This window comes from Pongo abelii, chromosome 4 (genome assembly GCF_028885655.2).
Source record: "Pongo abelii isolate AG06213 chromosome 4, NHGRI_mPonAbe1-v2.0_pri, whole genome shotgun sequence".
Classification (NCBI taxonomy): Eukaryota; Metazoa; Chordata; class Mammalia; order Primates; family Hominidae; genus Pongo; species Pongo abelii.
In genome coordinates, this window is record NC_071989.2 from 108,636,370 (window position 1) to 108,657,233 (window position 20,864).

The 20,864-nt window shown below is 33.6% G+C and overlaps 1 protein-coding gene across 1 annotated transcript in view; it reads right to left on the reverse strand.

The window, feature by feature from the left end:
- Positions 1-393: 393 nt before the first annotated feature.
- Positions 394-20,864, reverse strand: part of ST8SIA4 (ST8 alpha-N-acetyl-neuraminide alpha-2,8-sialyltransferase 4) — a 97,742-nt gene continuing 77,271 nt past the window's right edge. The window contains 1 exon segment of the mRNA XM_002815763.4: positions 394-5,164. Within this exon segment, the coding sequence (XP_002815809.3) occupies positions 4,882-5,164 (283 nt within the window). The 3' untranslated portion in view covers positions 394-4,881.

Below are 20,864 nucleotides of genomic sequence, written 5' to 3' on the forward strand. Positions count from 1 at the left end.
GTACTATACAAAATATCATTAAGGATTTCCTAATATTTATGGGGTTTTTGACATTGTTCATATTCCCATGTATACACAAAAATAAACGGTTTGCCTAATTGCCAACCACTAGGGCTAAGGGGAGTGGAAAAGTAAAGCACTAGCCAAAGCTTGTTAAAAATGATCACCTAACATTGACATACAAAGTATAACCAAGGGCTTGGATATATGAGATAAGAGAAACAGTGAAAAAAAGGGATTTAATTTATTTTACAATTTTACAAATGATAAAACAATAATACCTGGTTGCTATACACAAACAATAAGAAAACAGTGTTGAACAGAATGAACTTGAACTAGACAGAATAAACCTCATCTTTCAATTCCACAAATTCTATAAGAAATACTCAGTACCAATTATTCTGTGCAGCAATGCTATCTCTGTAAACTCTTTTTTTTTTTCCTGCTATTTACATTTGAAACACTTGTGCTTTTGCCTACACAAAGAAACGGTTTTTATTAAAAGGTGCTACTTAAATGAGAAACACAAGGCCTGGAGCCACAATCTGAAAACTGTAATTCGAATACATTGCTAGCTTGAAGGCTTTACTTTTCTTCTTTATTATTATTTTTAAGATTTGGACATACTAGACCCTTACTGTAACTGTACGTATGAATGACATAGAATTCAGTTATAAAGTAGATACCTCTTAAAGCAGATTAGTAACTGAAGTCTCAAAAGAACTTCTTTATTCTAAAGTGGACTTACTTATCTCCAGGGGAGTTCACAGTGCAGACCCTGAAGATGTTAGCATAACACAAATCTAGTGTGTACATATTACAGACTTAGTGTGTATACACACATATACACATATATAACATTGTATATATGCATCACACATGTCTATTTGTACTATATAGGTATATCTATAGCACATATATAATAAAATATCTATTTCTAGGTGGGCTTTATTTGGATTTTCTTTCATCAAATACAAATAATAACCCTCACTCAATTTTTAAAACATTGGTATATTGATAATGTTTGATGGGAAAACTTTCAAACTTGTAGAGATAACAACTAACTATACACAACTCTTCCCATACCCCTTCCACAATTATATATACTCCCTACAATAACCACATGAAAACAACTCTTTCATGAACCAAATATCACGTTATATGCATTACGTCTAACTGGCTCAATTAGAAATAAATTAATTTGTTCATCCTTTTTCTGTATAGTAGCTGAATAACTAATTGGTATGTACACTACCCCTAGCATTACTTAAATAAATTGCTTTTGTAAGCATATATGTAGAAATTCCCATTAGTGATTGATATACAATTCATACGATATACAATACATGAAGACATTTGAATGCCCAGCACCTTCTTTCAGATAGAAAAACTTCCGCAGTAGTTTCAACAGTCCTGTGGGCTGAATCATTAGATTTGCCCAGAAAATCTATTACTTGCTCACTTTTTATTTCAGCAACTTAACATTAATTACAGCACAGGCTGAATAATAATGATGAAAATGTTTCCATGGTCTATTCATGTCAACAGCACAATAACAACCATGTTCTGTAAAGGATAGGAATATTTCACAATCAGCTGCCTGAGCATTGCCACGTACAGGGTTAAATAGTAAAAAATAAATTAAAATATTAAAATTGTGAATATATATTTTCAAAAGAAAAAAACTCCACCTATTTCAAGTATGCTTTTATAATTTGATTTTGTCATGATCCTTTATGCTCCGCTATTGGTTAAATCTCAACTCTTTTTCTTATTCTTGCCATTCGCCTTCATTGATCTTGCTCTGTTCCTATAAAAAGGCCACAGTAGACAGTTAAAATGGGAGGGCAGATGGAAAGGTATACAACAAGGAATGAAATGGGCTTGTACAGTTTGTCTTCTTTGAACCCTAAATATCTTTAACTGAATTCATTCTTGACTATTGCAAGTTCCCTGAGATGAACAAAAGCAGTCTCAGTCGATACTGAAGCCCTTTTTTTCATGCTGAACATTTTTGGAAGTGGGCAAATGTATTTAGAGAACACAAAGGATATGGTGACAAAGCAATGTGAAAAAGTTAAAAAGGCACTACTCAATGCATCTATGAGATAAACATCAATGCACAGAACAATGAATGGCTGAGATACATGTGCTGTGGCCTTAACATTGTTTAAACGTATTTATTGAAAATATACTAAAAATGGTCCGGCTGCGGTGGCTCACACCTGTAATCCCAGCACTTTGGGAGGCTGAGGTGGGTGGATAACCTGAGGTCAGGAAGTTCAAGACCAGCCTGGCCAACATGGTGAAACTTCGTCTCTACTAAAAACACAAAATAGCCGAGTGTGGTGGTGGGCGCCTGTAATCCCAGCTACTCGGGAGACTGAGGCATGAGAATCACTTGAACCCAGGAGGCGGAGGTTGCAGTGAGCTGAGATGGCATCACTGCATTCCAGCCTGTGTGACAGAGTGAGACTCCATCTCAAAAAAAAAAAAAAGAAAAGAAAAAAGAAAAAGGAAGAAAATATACTAAAAATGGCAAGGTACCTTGCTGCTGCTTTTTTAAGACATACTTTAAATGAGTGCCCAGATGGATTTTACCTATAAGATATTTGCTTGTGACTTCTAGATTTCTGTTGGATTTAAATTAAAGGCTACTAGAATAGCTTATCATTTGCAAGTAGTCCAAATTTAGATTTTATAAATCACTTTCAATTTGTTAAGTAAACCAGACTTTTCAACTTTACATTCAAAACATGTATCTATTCTCTTAACAATTTCCAATAGATAAGAGGTTTAATTATAAAAGTACATTAATGTTCATTCATTTTTAGCTATCAGTCTCCTATACACATTAGATTTTACTTACTTAGAGACACATACATTCTCAAAAGATGTAATATTCTATATCCCAAGGTTTTACTATATTAAAAAAATATGACATCTAATTAAAAATATTGAGAACTGTACTACTGTGAATATCCTTTTCCATGGTAACACACACACACACACGTACTTCATGCTTTTTATTCATTTCTCAGACTGTTTTCCCGAAGAAACAAAACATATATTCCTCATGCCATTTCTTCTTTCCTCAAATTGCCTCCCCAAGAAATAAGAAATCAAAGTACAAGTGAGAATGCAGTGCTTCTGCCCAGTTTCTAAAGAAACAATCTACTATCATAAGTTACCAGAAAACTGGCCTATTGGTCAATTCTGTTATACATTAAAATTTTTAAAATTACTTTATTAATAATTTCATGTGTTTCTTGAAGAACATGTGATATTGTGACTAAATTTAACTACAGAAAATATAGGTCAATTGAATTCATTTTAAATGCAAAATATTGACACAATTTCACTGTTAAACCTCTTGAAATTAATCATCTCTGTTTTGAAAACAATACTCTATTAATAATGTTATTTCTGCACTAAGAAATTTAACAGTAATATATAAAGCATTTCCATATTTCTATTTGAATAACAAGGGGAATATCAAAGAACTGGAAGTCACATTTCAGCTATATCAATCTAATATTTATTCTAAAGGGCAAAATGCTTCCACAAAATTATTATGTAATGCAAAAGGTGTGAAAAACATTTCAAATGAAAATAAAGTATGAGTTTGAAAACTAAAAAATATTTAGAGACAACTTTCACATTAATAGCAAAATAATATGTTCATGTTAATAATATATTATTTTCATGAAAGAAAAATGGTTTGCTGTGTAGAAACACAAGTGTAATCTTTGGTACCAAAAATTTTTTTTTTCCTGCCTATTTTACCATCTCTGATGACATGGAACAGCTTTCCTTTAGAATGGCCTAATATTACATAGTGGTTCACTTTAGCTGGTACCTTCTACACCATCGGAAAATAATATGGAGGTTTAGAGCTGTGCAAAATAAAACTTTTTTTAAAAATTCGGCTGGGCACGGTGGCTCACGCCTGTAATCCCGGCACTTTGGGAGGCCGAGGCGGGTGGATCACGAGGTCAGGAGATTGAGACCATCCTGGCTAACACGGTGAAACCCTGTCTCCACTAAAAATACAAAAAATTAGCCGGGCGTGGTGGCAGGCGCCTGCAGTCCCAGCCACTCAGGAGGCTGAGGCAGGAGAATGGAGTGAACTCGGGAGGCGGAGCTTGCAGTGAGCTAAGATCACGCCACTGCACTCCAGCCTGGGCAACAGAGCAAGACAAAAAAAAAAAAAAAAAAAAAGTCTTTGTGTGATAGCTTTTAAAAAGTATAAGACCTTTAAAAATAATTACTTAAAGTTTATCTCCTCACTCATATGTATCTCAGAAAGGATTTCTAAGGATCCCAATATCCAAACCAAAAGAGATTCCACAAGACAAACAAAAACATAAATTAAAAGAAAATTCATGATCAGACTCAGAGTCCTGACTGAAGGCATTTACTTGAGTTGTTTAATCTTACGGATTTCATTGCTCAAACTGCTTCCATCTTGGCTTCTGCTGACAAGGATGGTTTAATTTCTCAAGGTCTGAGTTGTGTTCCTGGGGTTCCTCTTCTAATGTGCTTGGTGTTGCTGTGGGCAGCCTGACAGTGATGAACATATTTGCTTTGTTAACTAATGATGAGTGCACTGTTGGATCTTGTAAACACTACTGATTATACATTCAAACTGTATTCTTAGTGGAAGTGGCACTTACTAGGACCCTTAAAGTCAAAATATTTAATTTTTAGAGCACTTTGCAGGTATTTCATCAGCTGGTAGTCGATTTCTCATGAACGTCCTTTATTCACCTTTCAGTTCATTGGTGGATGCTGAAACCCAGCCGTGTTTTGGATCCTATTTTCAAATCTTCGGAAGCATCTTCAGAAAAGAAGTGCGTATTGTTTGTTTCAAAATGTGCTTTATTGCTTTACACACTTTCCTGTTGTCAGTTTTAGAGCTCCTCTATTATGTAGCACATTTAACGTTTTGAATTCTAATGGCATTCTGTGAGGGCTTGCATTGGAAAAGTACCTATATTTTAAGTCATCATAATAATGATATTTGACCGCTTTTCCATTTAAATCCTTAGGGAATGGCCAGAATCCATACAGGTGAATTTCATCACAGAATCTTGTGGCAAGTGTATACATGAGGAGACCTGTGCTGGGTCTTTTGATAGGAACTTTGTTGGTCAGCCAGTAACTGGAAAAACAAAAAACAAAATCAAGAAGAGAAGAATTTAGAGAAACATAGAGCATATCCTATAGCAAGTATATAATGCAGAAAACTTAAAAGGTGTCTCTATGAATAATATTTTAAAGAATAACTGAAGAAATATTTTTAAGCATTTAGAAAATTTGATGTTTTTATTTTATTTCTTCTTTATCCTTTATTTTCTTTCTTATTCTTGAGGTCATATAAATACCCAGGGGACCTGGAATGTAGGTGAATATTACTCTAGAATCTCACCTTTGAAATGAGTAATAGCAAACATTTATATAACATGCAGAGTAAAATCTTCTCAAAAAGGATTAAATACGACTGCAGAACTCATGGTAATTGGGTAGAGATTAAGTAATCCTCCTAGAAAAAAAAGTTTGAAACTATGCCTATAGATTTTCAAAATGTGAGATATTGCAATTAAAAATCCAAAGAAATAAATGCTTTATCTATGTTATATCAACTGATTTATTCAGCTCCAGTTTTCCAACTCACAATTTACTAAAGCAAATTAGAAGCCTCACTTCCACTCACATAAGAACAACAATAAAAAAAAGTTGTAGAATAATTGATAGTTTTCCAGTTATGCAATTTAACATTTTGTTAGATAGATAAAATATATTTCAATGCTGATAAGTACTTTATAGGCAATAAAGTACTTCAAAATGTTTAAATCCATCATTGCTGTCAAACAGTGGTGTGAAAAGCACGCAAACTCACATCTCTGGAAGGAAGGAGACTTCCAATATTTCTTGGCATATTCATTTCCTTAAGGACAATGATCTTTTTTGAAAACAGCTGAAAGAGTGTGGATTTTCCTCTTACTTTCAAAGTTGTCCAATAATAAACACAAAAAATAAGTTTAAAAATTATTTTGTTCTTGCTATTGTCTTCTATTTGGAGAGATATGTGCTCTGCCATCCAAACATAAGAGGAATATTATGTTAGATCCTGTTTGTTGCTGTATTTAATAAGCTTGCTTTAGATTTCACATATTATTTTCTTTTTCTCTAAAACTTTTATAAACTTTCCAGGGGAGATAAAATACATCTAGAGTACTGAGTATGAAAAAAAACTTAAAGTGATATGTTACTTCATTTCCTTAAATAAATTTATACTTTCAAACTTCACTGGAAACATCCAAAACAGGGAAAATATACCTGGCCATCATAATTCTATATTTTGTCTTTCATTTTCTCCCTTCTCTGAATCAGGATCGGCCTCACACATATTCTATTTTTTCTCATTTAGTGAAGGCCATGGGCTAAATATTTTGAGCTGTATGAAATGTGTTATGAACCCTTTATTATCACAATTGTTTTGAGAACGTCTGTTCTCAGTAAAGAAGATTTTATAAGAAATTTTCAGAGAAGAACATCTAGGAATTTTCTCGTAACTGAAAGTAACTGAATGAGCAAAACCATAACTTATACACTATAAACATAATGAAGAAACCATAGACAGTGATTCTATGCAAGGAGCATAGTCAAACTTCTTTGAAGGCTTTGAAGAAACTATGATGTGGCCTGAAGCTCTCTGGGCTCTGAGAAAACAAGTGTTTTTTAACATGAAATAATGATTATAAGAAAGTATTGTGAATGTGATTTATGTGAAAGTGTTGTGAATATGTATGGTTACAGAGGTTAGGTGATAGAGTTGGTTAGTTAAAAAAAATCTATCTATTTATAAATTTTTAAAGTAAGCCAAGCAAATTCAAAATCAGTCAAAAAGAAAATAATATTTCCATTAGGCAAAGTTAATGATTAGGAATAATTTGGCAGTATGAAGGTCATGCTGAATTATTTCTAAAGTGAGAAAAATGCTGCTATATTACTTGTATGAAACTCCAAACTTCTTACTATCAATAAATGCTTTCCATCTCCTAATTCTGGAGAGATTTCCTCGAGGTTCATGTAACTATGGTTGCTCATTGACAAATACCAAACCTATTTCTACATGCAATACAAATAAGTAACTACAATGTTAGAAATACTGAAGAAATATTAAATTATTGGTTTTAAAATGGTGTCAGAGATGTGCAATCACTCCAACTTTTTTGATACAGGGCATCTTATGAGATACCACAAATAGAATATCACTGAAGTGTCTTGAAAATGAAACTGTGATTGCAAAGCATCTTATTTGAAAATAATGAGTAGAGTGACTTTAAAAACTTTTTGTGGTCTTGTTCTAAATAAATTAATCTATGCAGTTAAAATACTGAATTAATTTAGCTTTAGAAATGCTAACAGAAAAATAAATTTTGTGAGATTTTATTTGCAACAGTTTGAATAATTTCAAAGAAAAATATACCATCAATATTTCAGGACATTTTTGAAGAAACAACACAAAATAAATGCCACTTATCCTATTGATTTCTAAAAAGTGTCACAGAAAGATACACCTTAATAAATGGCATCAATATGTAACAGATAAGTTGAAAAATACCTTAAATCAGGTCACTAAGTCAGGCAATAAGTAATAACTTTCTAAAAATTTAAAAACACAGAACTGATCAAATACGTCAGTAAGACTGTATTTTGTGTTTATTATCAACCTAATGTTGTGTTTGAAATTATTTCAATCTAAATTATTGCAATTCAGTATTAAACCAGTAACAAATTCCACATGTGAAAAGGACGAGAATAGATATTCTTTTTAATTCTGTCAGCATAATTGGTTAGATAATATTTATCAGCATTAAAAGCTAGAGCCCAGACTACAATTTTGAAATCCATACCTGAATGTATCTGCCTATACACAATTTGATATTTGAAAACTGCAAATTTTTATGGAGTCTATCAAAAATAGAATATTAACTTGTGTTTCATCCTCATTAGGAAAAATATTAAATTGAAAATAATGCATTGATAAAATAATGGAATATTCACACTGTTTCAGTATAACATGTTCCAGTTTTTATCCCAACTGTACATGTCATGGCTTAAAATTTAGCAAAATTTTAAATTCAAACAATAATTTAGTTTGTATATATGTATTTCTTTCTACGTAAATTGATTTTTTTGAGTTAACCAAATCCATCTAAGCTCCTTGTAGAAAATTTGAAGGAAAAAAAATCTGAGTAAGAAAAACACTACCTATAATCCATCCATGTAAGGATAATTACTGGTATAACATGCAACATCCTTTTGCTTCTCTGGTTGATTTGGATCTTAATATATGTTACATTCACACATAGACATATACAAATTATTTTTCATCAGAGAGGCTATGTTTTATTTTTAATATTATTAATTTCGTTTTGTCCTTCCTTTCTTCCTTCCTTCCTTCCTTCCCTCCTTTTTTCCTTCTTTCCTTCCCTTTTGTTTTATTATTATACCTTCTTCTGTTGTATGAAACATTCACTCTGGACTTCATGTGTAAGTAGAACATTTATAACTTTTTAATAAATTTGATAGCCTGTGTAGATCTCACTACTCTCTCACATACAAAACAGAGCATGAAAGCTCTGTTTTGGCTAAGTGAGGGGTCTTATCTACTCTTGCTCCAACATATTAGTTCAATTTCTTACTTCAAACAAACTGAAAATTTGGCATGTCTCTACCCACCAAATCAGTGTGCTATAGAAGGCTATATTTATAGTCAGAAGACACAGCTTTGAATCTGTGATATGTTTATAAGTACTTGAGAAAGCTGCTTCACTTCCTTGGAGCCCAGTTAACAATATTTAACATGAAAGATTTTAATGCTGTAAAAGAGAGAGTAAAGGTAAAAGAACATAAAGCTTGACATATAATAAGCAATACTACTTGGCTCTCAACATATCCCAAAACAATCATTCTTCAGTCCCACTCACAAATCCCACTTCTCTCTTGGAACCTTCTGTGACTACTTATTGGCTGGACAATTGTGGTAATGTCATTTAACCTCAATGGACATGTTTCCTTAATTCTGAAACAAACATTTAATTCTATGGCTTTCGGGTTTCCTCTATAAAATTTGATTGCAGTTTCAAATCTTCTCTCTCCGTGAAATTGTGTGAAACACTCTTATTCCTTGTCTCCTTCCTCCTCACCATTTTGTTCCCTTTCCTTCCTTCAGGTTGTAATACATTGTGAAAAAAAGAAGGTACCTAATACATGCTTATTGATTTTAAATCCTATAATATTTTAGATTTTATCTCATAATAAAAGCAGATAATAATCACCTGATGAGTCAAAATACCTGATTATTTCAAGCAACCACAGTTTTAGAACAAAAATGTTATATTTAACAACGTTGATACTAAGGAGAGCTCACATTCAATATATTGACAAACAAGGAATATTGATTTGTGTTTATATTTAAATAAAGAAGTCTAAAAGTTTAGAAGTATTACATTGGTGCAAAAGTAATTGCGGTTTTTGCTATTGAAAGTAATGACAAAAACTGCAATTAATTTTATACCAACCTAATAGTAATAGTTTTTTCTCTTAAAATGTTATTATTCTTCCAAAAATCAAATGTGACAATTTCTAGAAGAATTTGAGTATCAAGGATGGAATGTCACTGTGCCAACAATTGTAATTTAATGTTATATTACAAGCAAAGTTTCCATTAATGAGCTCAGAAATTCTTCTATCTGGAATGTGAGATGAAGTGTATAACAAAATGTACCTTTATATTCTTAATTAAGGAGTCTCCTCTATTTCTCCTCTCATATTTATCTTCCAGTAACTGAGATTTGTGCTTCATTCCACTGGAAGACTATGTCAAGGGTTAAAAAAAAGTCTTTTGGTTCTTCCAGTCTGCAGTAATTTGAGATATTATAAAATAATTGGCTTTCTTTTTTTTTTTTTTTTTTTTTTTGAGACAGAGTCTCGCTCTGTCACCCAGGCTGGAGTGCAATGGTGCAATCTTGGCTCACGCAATCTCTGCCTCCCGGATTGAAACTATTCTCCTGCTTAAGCCTCCCAAGTAGCTGGGATTACAGGCGCCCACTACAATGCCCAGCTAATTTTTTTTTTTTGTATTTTTGGTAGAGACTGAGTTTCACCATGTTGGCCAGGCTGGTCTCAAACTCCTGATCTCGTGATCCACCTGCCTCTGCATCCCAAAGTGCTGGGATTACAGGCATGAGCCACCGCTCCTGGCCAAATAATTGGCTTTCTATTAGTAATCTTTGCAGGACATATCTGCACATTCTCAACTCTAGAGTCACCCCGGAAAGCTAACGGAGACCATTTATGACGATATTATTTTTCCCTTCAAAAATCACAGTATGGAGCAATAAATAAATGTATGTTTTTTGAGATTCCATCATTCGCATTTGTCAATATGTCCATTCATTCTTATGAGGAGTATATGTGTGTCAGCTACATAACATGAAACTTAAAGCAGTCATCTGTGGACATATTGAAATGGAATATCTGCTGTTTTCTTCCTTACTGTTAAAATAGTCTTTTCATTGTATTCTAGTCTGCAGTATATTACATAAAGCACAAACAAGTTAATTTTGTTTTGAAATTATTTTGGTACAGTTCATGATACCTTTTAAGATTATGAGATGGCTTGTGTTTGTCAGATAAAGCAGGGATGATAGTAAATTTCTTAAATAAAAGTGGAACTTCCAGCACTGAACTTGCTGAGAATAATTCACTCTGCCATGAAGTAATCCTTATAGTATGCCAGACAGACAATAAGTGATAGATCTTAAATCTTCTTCTAATGCATGTAATAAAGGGACAGACAGACATATTTAACATGATTTGGCAAGCTAACAGTAAACCTAGGGATAAAAAAATAAGCAATTACTAAGAGGTAGCAATAAGAATAGTTTATTGAGAGTATATAATGGGCCAGAGACAGTGTAAAGAGCTCTATATATGGTGCTTTTTCATTTAATCCTCACCAAAAACCTGTGAGTAGATGTTATGTCATAGATGAGGACACTGAGCTTTGGTGGTGATGGGAAAGAAAGGATAAATAATCAGTTGAAGGTCACAGAAATTGTAGGTGACAGGACCAAGATTTAAGCTCACATATATCTGGCTATAACTATTTTAATTTTAACTTTAAAAAATTGTATTCTTTAGCTACTTAAGAACATTCAGCTTGGAATAGCAAGTCCTTAGGATCATTTCCAACATGGAGTTAACTGGTGGAAAAAATAAATAATGATCTGTATGGTGTTATGGTGATTAACAGGCCAGTATCAATAGTGATTTTTTTCTATGTGTGAAGCTTTTTGGGAATTTTTTTCAAAGGTAAATAAGAGAGGACTAGTATAAAGGACCCACTTTTCCCATGTACACTCTCAAAAGTGCTTGAAGTCAGAAGACAATTTTGTACTTTCACTATATATTTTACTTAACCACATTGCAAATGACAAAGGCAATGACATTGTACCAAAGGGTAAGAATTTCCATGCAGAATTGCATGATGCCTCTGAACGTACTTTGAAGTATCATTAAAATGAAAGCAGAAGTCTGTAACTTTAAGAGGTCAATTGTTATTTTTTTTTCCTATGTGCCCTTTGTATTCAGAGGTCTGTGTCAAGTAGCTGAGAAAAAGAAAGTAGAAAATCTTTTCTCCAGAAGCTCTTCATAGTATACATACAGACAATACTTTATCAAACTTTATAAGCTTAATTCATCAGAGGCATAAAGGACTCATGGCATGAAGAAAGGAATGAAGATACTACTTTATGCTCAATGATCACTAAATTCTCTTCAGTACCGATGTATGTTATCTGACATCTATCAGAGAAACAAGGCTTTGCCATTAGCTCTGAATTTCACCCCTCTTCTTTTTATCTGTCTATGCACATTGTCACGTCAAGTATGGATAGAATGTTAAGAAATTCTAGATCTACCTATATGATGTTGGTTTTGCCAACTGTCTCATATTTAGTGAATACATAACTCTCATTATTGTGATATTAGTAATTTTACTCCATATAGTTTCAAACCACTTTCATATGATCCTCATAAAATATTACAATATACGCAATAGAATATATTATCATCCCTACTTCATAGAGGATGCAGCTGTGGCTCAAGAAGTAAAATAGCTTATCCAGTTTTGCTCAGCCAACAAGCTGTACATTGGTACGTTGGTGAATGTTTAAAGCAGACACTGGGTGTCGGGAGACATTTCAATGATATATAGCATTTGTCTATTTCTGTGGAAATTCTAAGTGGTTCCTAAAAGCATTCCCAGCAAGTATCAAACTGATAGCATTTGGGAAGGTTAGTCAAATATAAATCTTTATTCTCTATTTTTATTCCTGCCATAAAGGGCAGGAACTGCCCATTTAGACAATTGCCTTTTCCCTGGCATAAATTGAACACTCAAAAAAAGGTAAATATTACGATCATGGCTGATTTCAAGCTACCAACCTGACATCAGTGAACACTGAATTGGGAAGAGATGGTGCAATGAGATCTTGCAAGCCAGTACAAGCAAGCTCCAGTATGCTGCAGACTGCAGAAGAGACAGAAAATATTCCTCCTGGCCTGTAGCTTCATGAGTTTTGATCAAGAAAACTCAATTTAAAAAATTACTTAGAAACATTTCCAGGTATTAGTTGTTTATTCCATTTGTGAAGAGAGAAAATGGAGTAAACCATTTATAAAGAGAGAAAGTGGAGTAAGGAAGCTATCTTTGTAAAGATAAAAAAAAATTACATATTAATATAAATGTTTAACATTAATAAAAATAGAAACAGAAGAGATAAATGATGTTTTTGTTTTTAACTCATATTCAACACAATGCTGGATACACAGTAGGTACTTAATGCATGCTTATTTAATTTATTCTTGCTGGTATTTTAGAGATTTGTAGTGTTAATAAAACAGAGCATTCTTGTGACTTGCTAATCCCTGAGTTACAATATTCAATAGTGGGAAAGTATTGGAAAAACTGAAGCCTGGCCTTGATTTACCTTTGTTAATGATGTGATCTTGGTCAAACCATTTAAACATATTAGGACCCAGTTTACTCACCAACAAAATGAGGATCTTAATATGGTTTCACTATGTCTAAAACATTCACTTCTATACGGTCAAAAGCAGTATGAATTCACAATATGGAACATGGGAGTTCATCCAACTATAGCAGTAGTCTAATCTTTACATCTTGCTGGCAGATACTAACTACCCCTACTTTATCTGACATAACATGCAGCATTTCTCTTCAATCGCATTATAGAGCTATTTGATAAGATCATCCCTACTGAAAAACAATATAATTTCCACTTTCCTGTAATACTTGTAACTAGGGGTCATATAATCTTTTCTCCTAACAAATTCATAATTAATGTATTTTTTCAAATTTATTTATTCATTTTAATTGACATATAAAATTGTACGTATTTATTATATAAAACATGATGTTGTGATAATGTTTGATTATCTGAAAGTTATAAAATGACCCCTTACAATTTCAAAGCTAAAGCTAATGTAAGAGAATGAAGTCACAGGAAAATGGAATCTTGCTGAAAACTGAGAAAAATAAAACAAAAATAACCAGAGAGAATACTCTAGACTTTATTTACCATGTCAGATTGTTGAATGGAATTAAAATAGATGACTCCCAAATTACATGAGTGATTTAAATAATCATATGTGGGCTAGATTTTGGTGAAGAAGAATTTTAAAAATAAGCATCATATAATAGATGGATTATAACTGCATTTAGTAAAATATCTTTTGGGAGTTGTCAAAGATAATGCTTAAAATCTTGAGCTGGCAAATTGGAGGTAGAGTAAAATATGAAACAGATGTCAAACCACAGATGTTAATGGCCTTTTCTTTTAATCCATTACTATTTTAATGACCTTCACTTTTAATCCTTCTGAGAAAAAACTGAAACTCATAATCTAAACTTGCAGAATGAAGAAGTGGTGACATACAAAAAGTGAAATACTAGAAAAATAGAAAAGGGATGGTCTTCTGAAGAATGATGAAGGAGTTATATTAGGTTAATATTTAAGTGCTCTTATGAGATCAGATTACTTTTTGGAAATCAAAAACCATGGAAACTACATTTTTCTTACTAAGATTGAAAGGAAACAGTGCAATCATTTATCACAGGACATGGAGTCCTACAAAGAAAAAAAAAAAAGCATTAAAATACAAGGTGTGGTAGTGGTGTAGGTAATCCTAAAGCTCAGTAAAAATGGGTTAGATAGGGAAGACAATAATGATCTAGGTGTTTATCCATGCAAATTTTTTCTTTACATTAACATGGAGTCCAAGGAGGCACTTAGAGAATATACTTCCATATTCCCCAGCCTATATGAGGTTAGTTTCCCAATAAAAGTTAATTTTACTATGACAACAAAATATAAACAACTCTTCTAATGGTCTGATGATCTTATTTTAGCTTGATCTGGACTATTTACAAATGGATATGCTCAGTTTACATCAATAAGTCAGGTTACATTAACCTCCCAGATAGTTGTGCTAAAATCAATTTCAAGAAAAGTAAGGACCAACAAATGTGATCTATATTCCATTGAATAATGTAACGTTCTTGCTATCAAAGTACACTAACTAAACATCAGTCAAATATCAGAGTTCTCAAATCCCAGCAAATGAATAGAATTAAGATAGCCATAAGCAAATTCTAAGTGGTTCCTAAAAGCATTCCCAGCAAGTATCAAACTAATAGCATTTGGGGGTTAGTCAAATATAAATCTTTATTCTCTACTTTTATTCCTGCCATAAAGGGCAGATACTGTAGGAACTGCCCATTTAGACAATTGCCTTGTCCCTGGCATAAATTGAACACTCAGAAAAGGGCTTTCCATGAGCATATAAGAAAGGGAACTTCCCAGCTGAGGAAAACCTCCATGAAGGAATAACGTTAAGACAATGTCAAGGTGGCAGGCTTTGGGTTTTGAATTATATTACAAAGCCACTGTTTTAATTCTGCTCCACAAAATTAGAGAAAAACTTTCAACTTTTAGCCCTGAAACTTTAAAGGGCTATAAGATGCTATGAAATATTTTTCATTAGTCAAATATTAATAAATACCTGGATTGTTTTTTCCCTCCACATGTCAATCTCTATTTGGTGAAACGTCAGTCTATTCAAACCATTGCTAATTTTCCTCCCTTTACTTTTTGTTTGAATCAACAGTGATACCTTCAACACATTTTAGGCCGAATCACTTAATTTATGAACTGCATTTATAAAATGGTTGCAGAATCAAGAACATTAATATAGCGAAAGTTTCTAAAATAATGTTAATGTTCCTATTGAACAACTTCGGTACAGTGAAAAATCCTAGGACTTAGAATGGAGTCAGCTGTCAGAGTGTAAGCTCTAAGACTTGGCTAGTCCTTGCAATGTCTGTGTTTCAGATTCCTGATCTCTAAATGTGGGTAAAAACATTTTCCCTTTAGGAATGCTAAAAGAATTGAATGATAACATACAAATAATAGTTCACTGTAAATTATGAATCAATATGTAAATGAAATTTAATATATTATGTCGAAGCAATCACATTAACAAAGTCAGGTCACAATACCTATGTACATGTGTCAGAGGCATTTGAAAGAGAGCAACTCCATCTTGAATAGGGGCTGGGTAAAATAAGACTGAGACCTACTGGGCTACATTCCCAGACCATTAGGCATTCTAAGTCACAGGATGAGACAGAAAGTCAACACAAGACACAGATCATAAAGACCTTGCTGATAAAACAGTTTGCAGTAAAGAAACCAGGCAAAACCCACCAAAACCTGTAATCCCAGCACTTTGGGAGGCCCAGGCGGGCGGATCACGAGGTCAGGAGATCGAGATCATCCTGGCTAACACGGTGAAATCCCGTCTCTACTAAAAATACAAAAAAGTAGCCGGGCGTGGTGGCGGGCGCCTGTAGTCCCAGCTACTCGGGGGGCTGAGGCGGGAGAATGGCGTGAACCCGGGAGGCAGAGGTTGCACTGAGCTGAGATCGTGCCACTGCACTCCAGCCTGGGAGACAGAGCGAGACTCCGTCTCAAAAACAAACAAACAAACAAAAAACCCACCAAAACCAAGATGGTGATGGGAGTGACCTCTGGTCATTCTCACTGCTACACTCCCACAAGGGCCATGGCAGTTTACAAATGCCATGGCAATGTCAGGAAGTTACCCTATATGGTCTAAAAAGAGAAGGTATGAATAATCCACCCCTTGTTTAACGTATAATCAAGAAATAAACATAAAAAAGGGCAACCAGCAGCCCTTGGGGCTGCTCTGTCTATGAAGTAGCCATTCTTGTATTCCTTTACTTTCTTAATAAACTTGCTTTCACTTTACGGACTTGCCGTGAATTCTTTCTTATGTGAGATCCAAGAACCCACTCTTGGGGTCTAGATGGGGTCTCCTTTCCAGTAATACCTGTTCATATAACACTCAACTCAACTAACAAATTTAAGTTCAGTTTCATTTAACTCATTTTTGTTTAAATAATTTAACGAACTAGTGCCTGAATTATACAACCAGGACTTGAAAATTATCTGGTAAAACAAAACAAAACAAATGAAGAAACAAAAAACTCCAATAGTTACTTTTTTTGGACTTGATACATTTTAGAAAGCAGTGAAAACTGATCATGTGGTATCTATCTAGAATGTGGACTATACAATTCAACTCAATATAGCAATCATGAAATTCACTTAAATTTAGAGGCACTGCCTAAGACAAACATTTATTCCATACAATTTGTTTTCTTTCTGTTACACTGGTGTAATAGAAATTCAAGAATGAGAGTCACAAACTTTTTTTGCTGACACTTTGAATAAGAATATAAGTTGATAGAGATAATTAACTCAGACTTTATAACAATAAACTTAAAGAGGGTGAAATATAACTTTCTTTAAAATGAAAATGTGATTGAAATGGCTTTTTGTTGTTGTTATTGTTCAAGAGGAATATTTCCATAATAAAGCCTCTCAAATCACTTGTTTGATGATTGGTTCTACTTGGTCAAAAAATCTGAAGAAAAGCAATCTGTGGGAGTTGGTTTACGAAGAAATGTACAGTATTCTTGACCATCTGTTTCTCTTTTAGTACATTCATGTAATATTGTTTTGTATGATGACTCAAATTTCATGTATAAACTGCTAAAATGCCTGTAATACCTGTAGAGTGCAGAAGGCAAAAGAAGAATCTAGGGTATATACAGGTTCAAAAAGAAAGTATAGAGTGCTAGAGTATAAACTGCATTAAAATATTGGGGAAATATTAAGTTTAAAATATTAAGAAACCTCACATTGTATCTCTAATGGGGTTACTTAACTAAAAGAGAACTGAAATAGCTCAGTTGCTATCTTAATTCATTCCTTGGAAGAAGGCTATGAATCCATAAAATTTACGGGAACTCTTTAAGGGATATCCAGAAGATCCTACATTTTGAACATTCATGAAAAAAAAAAGGCTTTTTATTTTTCGTCTAACAATTGTGTATCAAAGCAAACTCAGGAACTAAGGAACTCTGTTATATATCTAAGGAATTTTAAATTACAGCATCTAAAGAAAAAGAGGGGCGGGCAAGGTAAGCCATCCCATTCAGTTCCTTAATCAAATAAGAAAATACACCTAATGAGTTCCTCCAATGGCTGCCTACACAAAAGACTTAGTTAATAAGATCCTTAGGTCAGGCACAGTGGCTCGTGCCTGCAATCCCATCACTTTGGGAGGTTGAGGTGGGAAGGTCCTGGAGGCCAAAGGTGTGAGACCAGCCTGGGCAACATAGCAAGACCCTGTCTTTACAAAAAAAAAAAAAAAAAAATTGCCAGCAGTAGTGGCACACACCTGTAGTCTTAGTTATTGGAGAGGCAGAGGTGGGAGGATAACTTGAGCCCAGGAGTTTGGGGTTACAGTGAGCTATTATCATGCCACTGCACTCCAGCCTGGGTGACAGTATGAGACTCTGTCTCTAAAAAAGTAATAAAAATAAGAGATTTTACCAGATTATTAGAACCAATGATTATTCACTGTCAGAGAAACCTATAGATTCCTAGAGTGGGATATAAGTAGAAGAAGTATAATAAATACCGTTGTTTTGATTGGGTTCAAATCATATTATTTAATTTATTTTGCAATTCCAAATATTACTAAAGATAGACATGAGATTTCATGTGTATTTATTTATTTATTTATTTATTGGGAGCAAGGGTTAAAGAAACTTTGAGGATGGTCTATGATTCTACTGACTTATATTTTATATATTAACATTAAACTTTCTATATCAGTGATGTTGAAATTAAGTAATGAGCACAGAAATAAGAAGTGCATCAGTGTCTGTCTTGGATAGTTGACATTTTTGTTATCAAATTCTGTCTGTAGGATATGAAGTTTTCAAATTTGCAGGTGTTCAATAATTAAGATTTATTCCAGACCAACTGCCAATTAGATTGTTCTCATAGACTTTAAAGAAAGCGAAGGATACTCAGTTTGATTGCTGTTTCCACTGTAAGAATTATCAGGTCAGAAACAGGCTCTGAAAGTGCAGGACCATGACTGAACTCTGGACATTAAGTGGCGTTTTAGGTCTGGTCACTGGCTATTGTAAGGAAAATATATATTATTTATGAATAGGATATCAATGTATAAATAAATGTACCTTTTCTAGCCATATAATTAAGGTCTGTCTTAGACAGATATTTTTGTCATTATTTACCTAACCTGTAGCTTGTAGAGAGATTATTCACCTAATTTGTAGCTTGTAGAGAGCTTATCCTAACACTGAATTACCAGTAATGCTTAATTTGACTTGCCTATATTAGGGTCAAAAAATACAATTATAATTTATATAATTACGTAAAATACAATTCAGCAGAGCAAACACATCCTTGTCAAGGGGATAGCTCATTTCTTTCTCTTGTAACATTTCACCAGCTCTTACTGTATTTCCAGAATTCTAGTTCTTTTGAAGAATATTCATACTGGATAGAAACACAGGCAACCTGATGAACTTTTGGTTGGTTTGGAGCAACTTAAATTTTTTTTTTTATTGTGTGGTTCTATAGAATAAAGAAATTGGAACTATATGGCAATGCTAAATAATGATCTTCCAGTATTTCTTGCCACACACCCTGGCCAGTTCCCCTATTCGTTGTTTCTTCTCTATATTTAAGAGCTGACTACATATGCCAATGTGGGAAAACATTGCTCCTTTTCAAACAGAAGTTCTACTTAAGTTTCAATTTCCAGTTGATTCATCAAAACAAAGCTGGTTCAGAAAGGGGAAAAATTACAAATTGCTTACATCTGTTCAATGTAAAACAGTATTCATAATCTGCCAGTGATGATGGCTAAGCCATCTGGGGAATATGATAGGTACTTGGGGCCAAAAAAAAAATACGAAAACAAAAATCACAGTGCAATGAAGAAGTGACAAGTGTGAAGGTCTGAAGGTTATCCTGTAGTCTAGTTATGGCTTTCAGGTATTTGGGGATATGCAAGTTCTAAATTTATACGTGAACAAACTAGAAATACTTATATACTTAATATTTTCACATAACAAGCTTGAATATACTTGTTAAATTAATGAATTATTAAAATCAAGAGTTTCTGAGAAAAACAAGTGAAACAAATTGTTACAGGGCATCATTAGGTAATATATCATTTCATTCTAATTAACAAAGTAAATATCTATATGAGTGCCCTATTCAGAATAGTTACATAACACGTATAGTTATATGTTGCATATTATGTTTATATAAACAATTATATATTATACATTAATACATCGAATCCTATCTGTAAATGTATATAACACATATGTAAATATATATATTCAGTTTTCTATTCAGATACATGTGTGTGTATACACACACACACACACACATCCCATGGGAAGGAAATTTCCTCCCCAAGTTTTTGTTACCACTTAATTGGGCACACTTGTGGGGTGATACATGTTAATTCCTTATTAGACAAACACTTATAAAATCACTAATTATATTCACTGGGCTTCTCCTGACACTAATGGTACAAGTCAAAAGTTTTGAAGTTCCATTATAAATGTGTTGCTAGCACTATACATTTGTCAGAGTGTTGAAGAGAATAAGTTCAATATCAAGAAATAAATATAAAATAACTTAAATCTACGTTGTGAAAACATCTCTTTTTCAGATGTGTCATGGATAATCTATAACAATTTTGTCTTCATTGAAGAAAAAGGACAACTGGATATCTTAACTCTGTATGGCTTACAAATGTTCCCTGACCCTCTCAGATACAAACTAAGAAAATTATGCCTTCAGAAAATGCTCAGCAATCAGAGATGAGAAGAGGTACTGGGGTCACTTGCACACATCTGCATATTTAATATGGACCATCCTGCTGAAAAAACTCACATTCAAATATGACTAGAGCTGCTGTGCATTTGTATTCATTCCACCATGGAAACAGTTTGAATGCTTTTCTCTGGAGACTTATGTATCTCAGTGACAGCTGCATTGCCACAATATGCTGAAGTGGCTCATCTTGACAGGTCATATCCTGGATTTCACATTCTGAATGGCAGCTGGGATGCCAGAGTGTTTTCTCACAGTGGGAGGGCCCTGTATTTAATCAGGCCCTCCCTGGCTTCAGAGACAAGCTGCACGCGTGGCCACAGGCAACTCTAAGAAATCCAGGATGTATCTTTGTCACTCTAGTTCCTCCCTAAATAGCACTGACATTCACAGCAACAATCTGCGGCTCCACAAGAACAGGGCAAAGTGCATTTTAAGATCACAGAT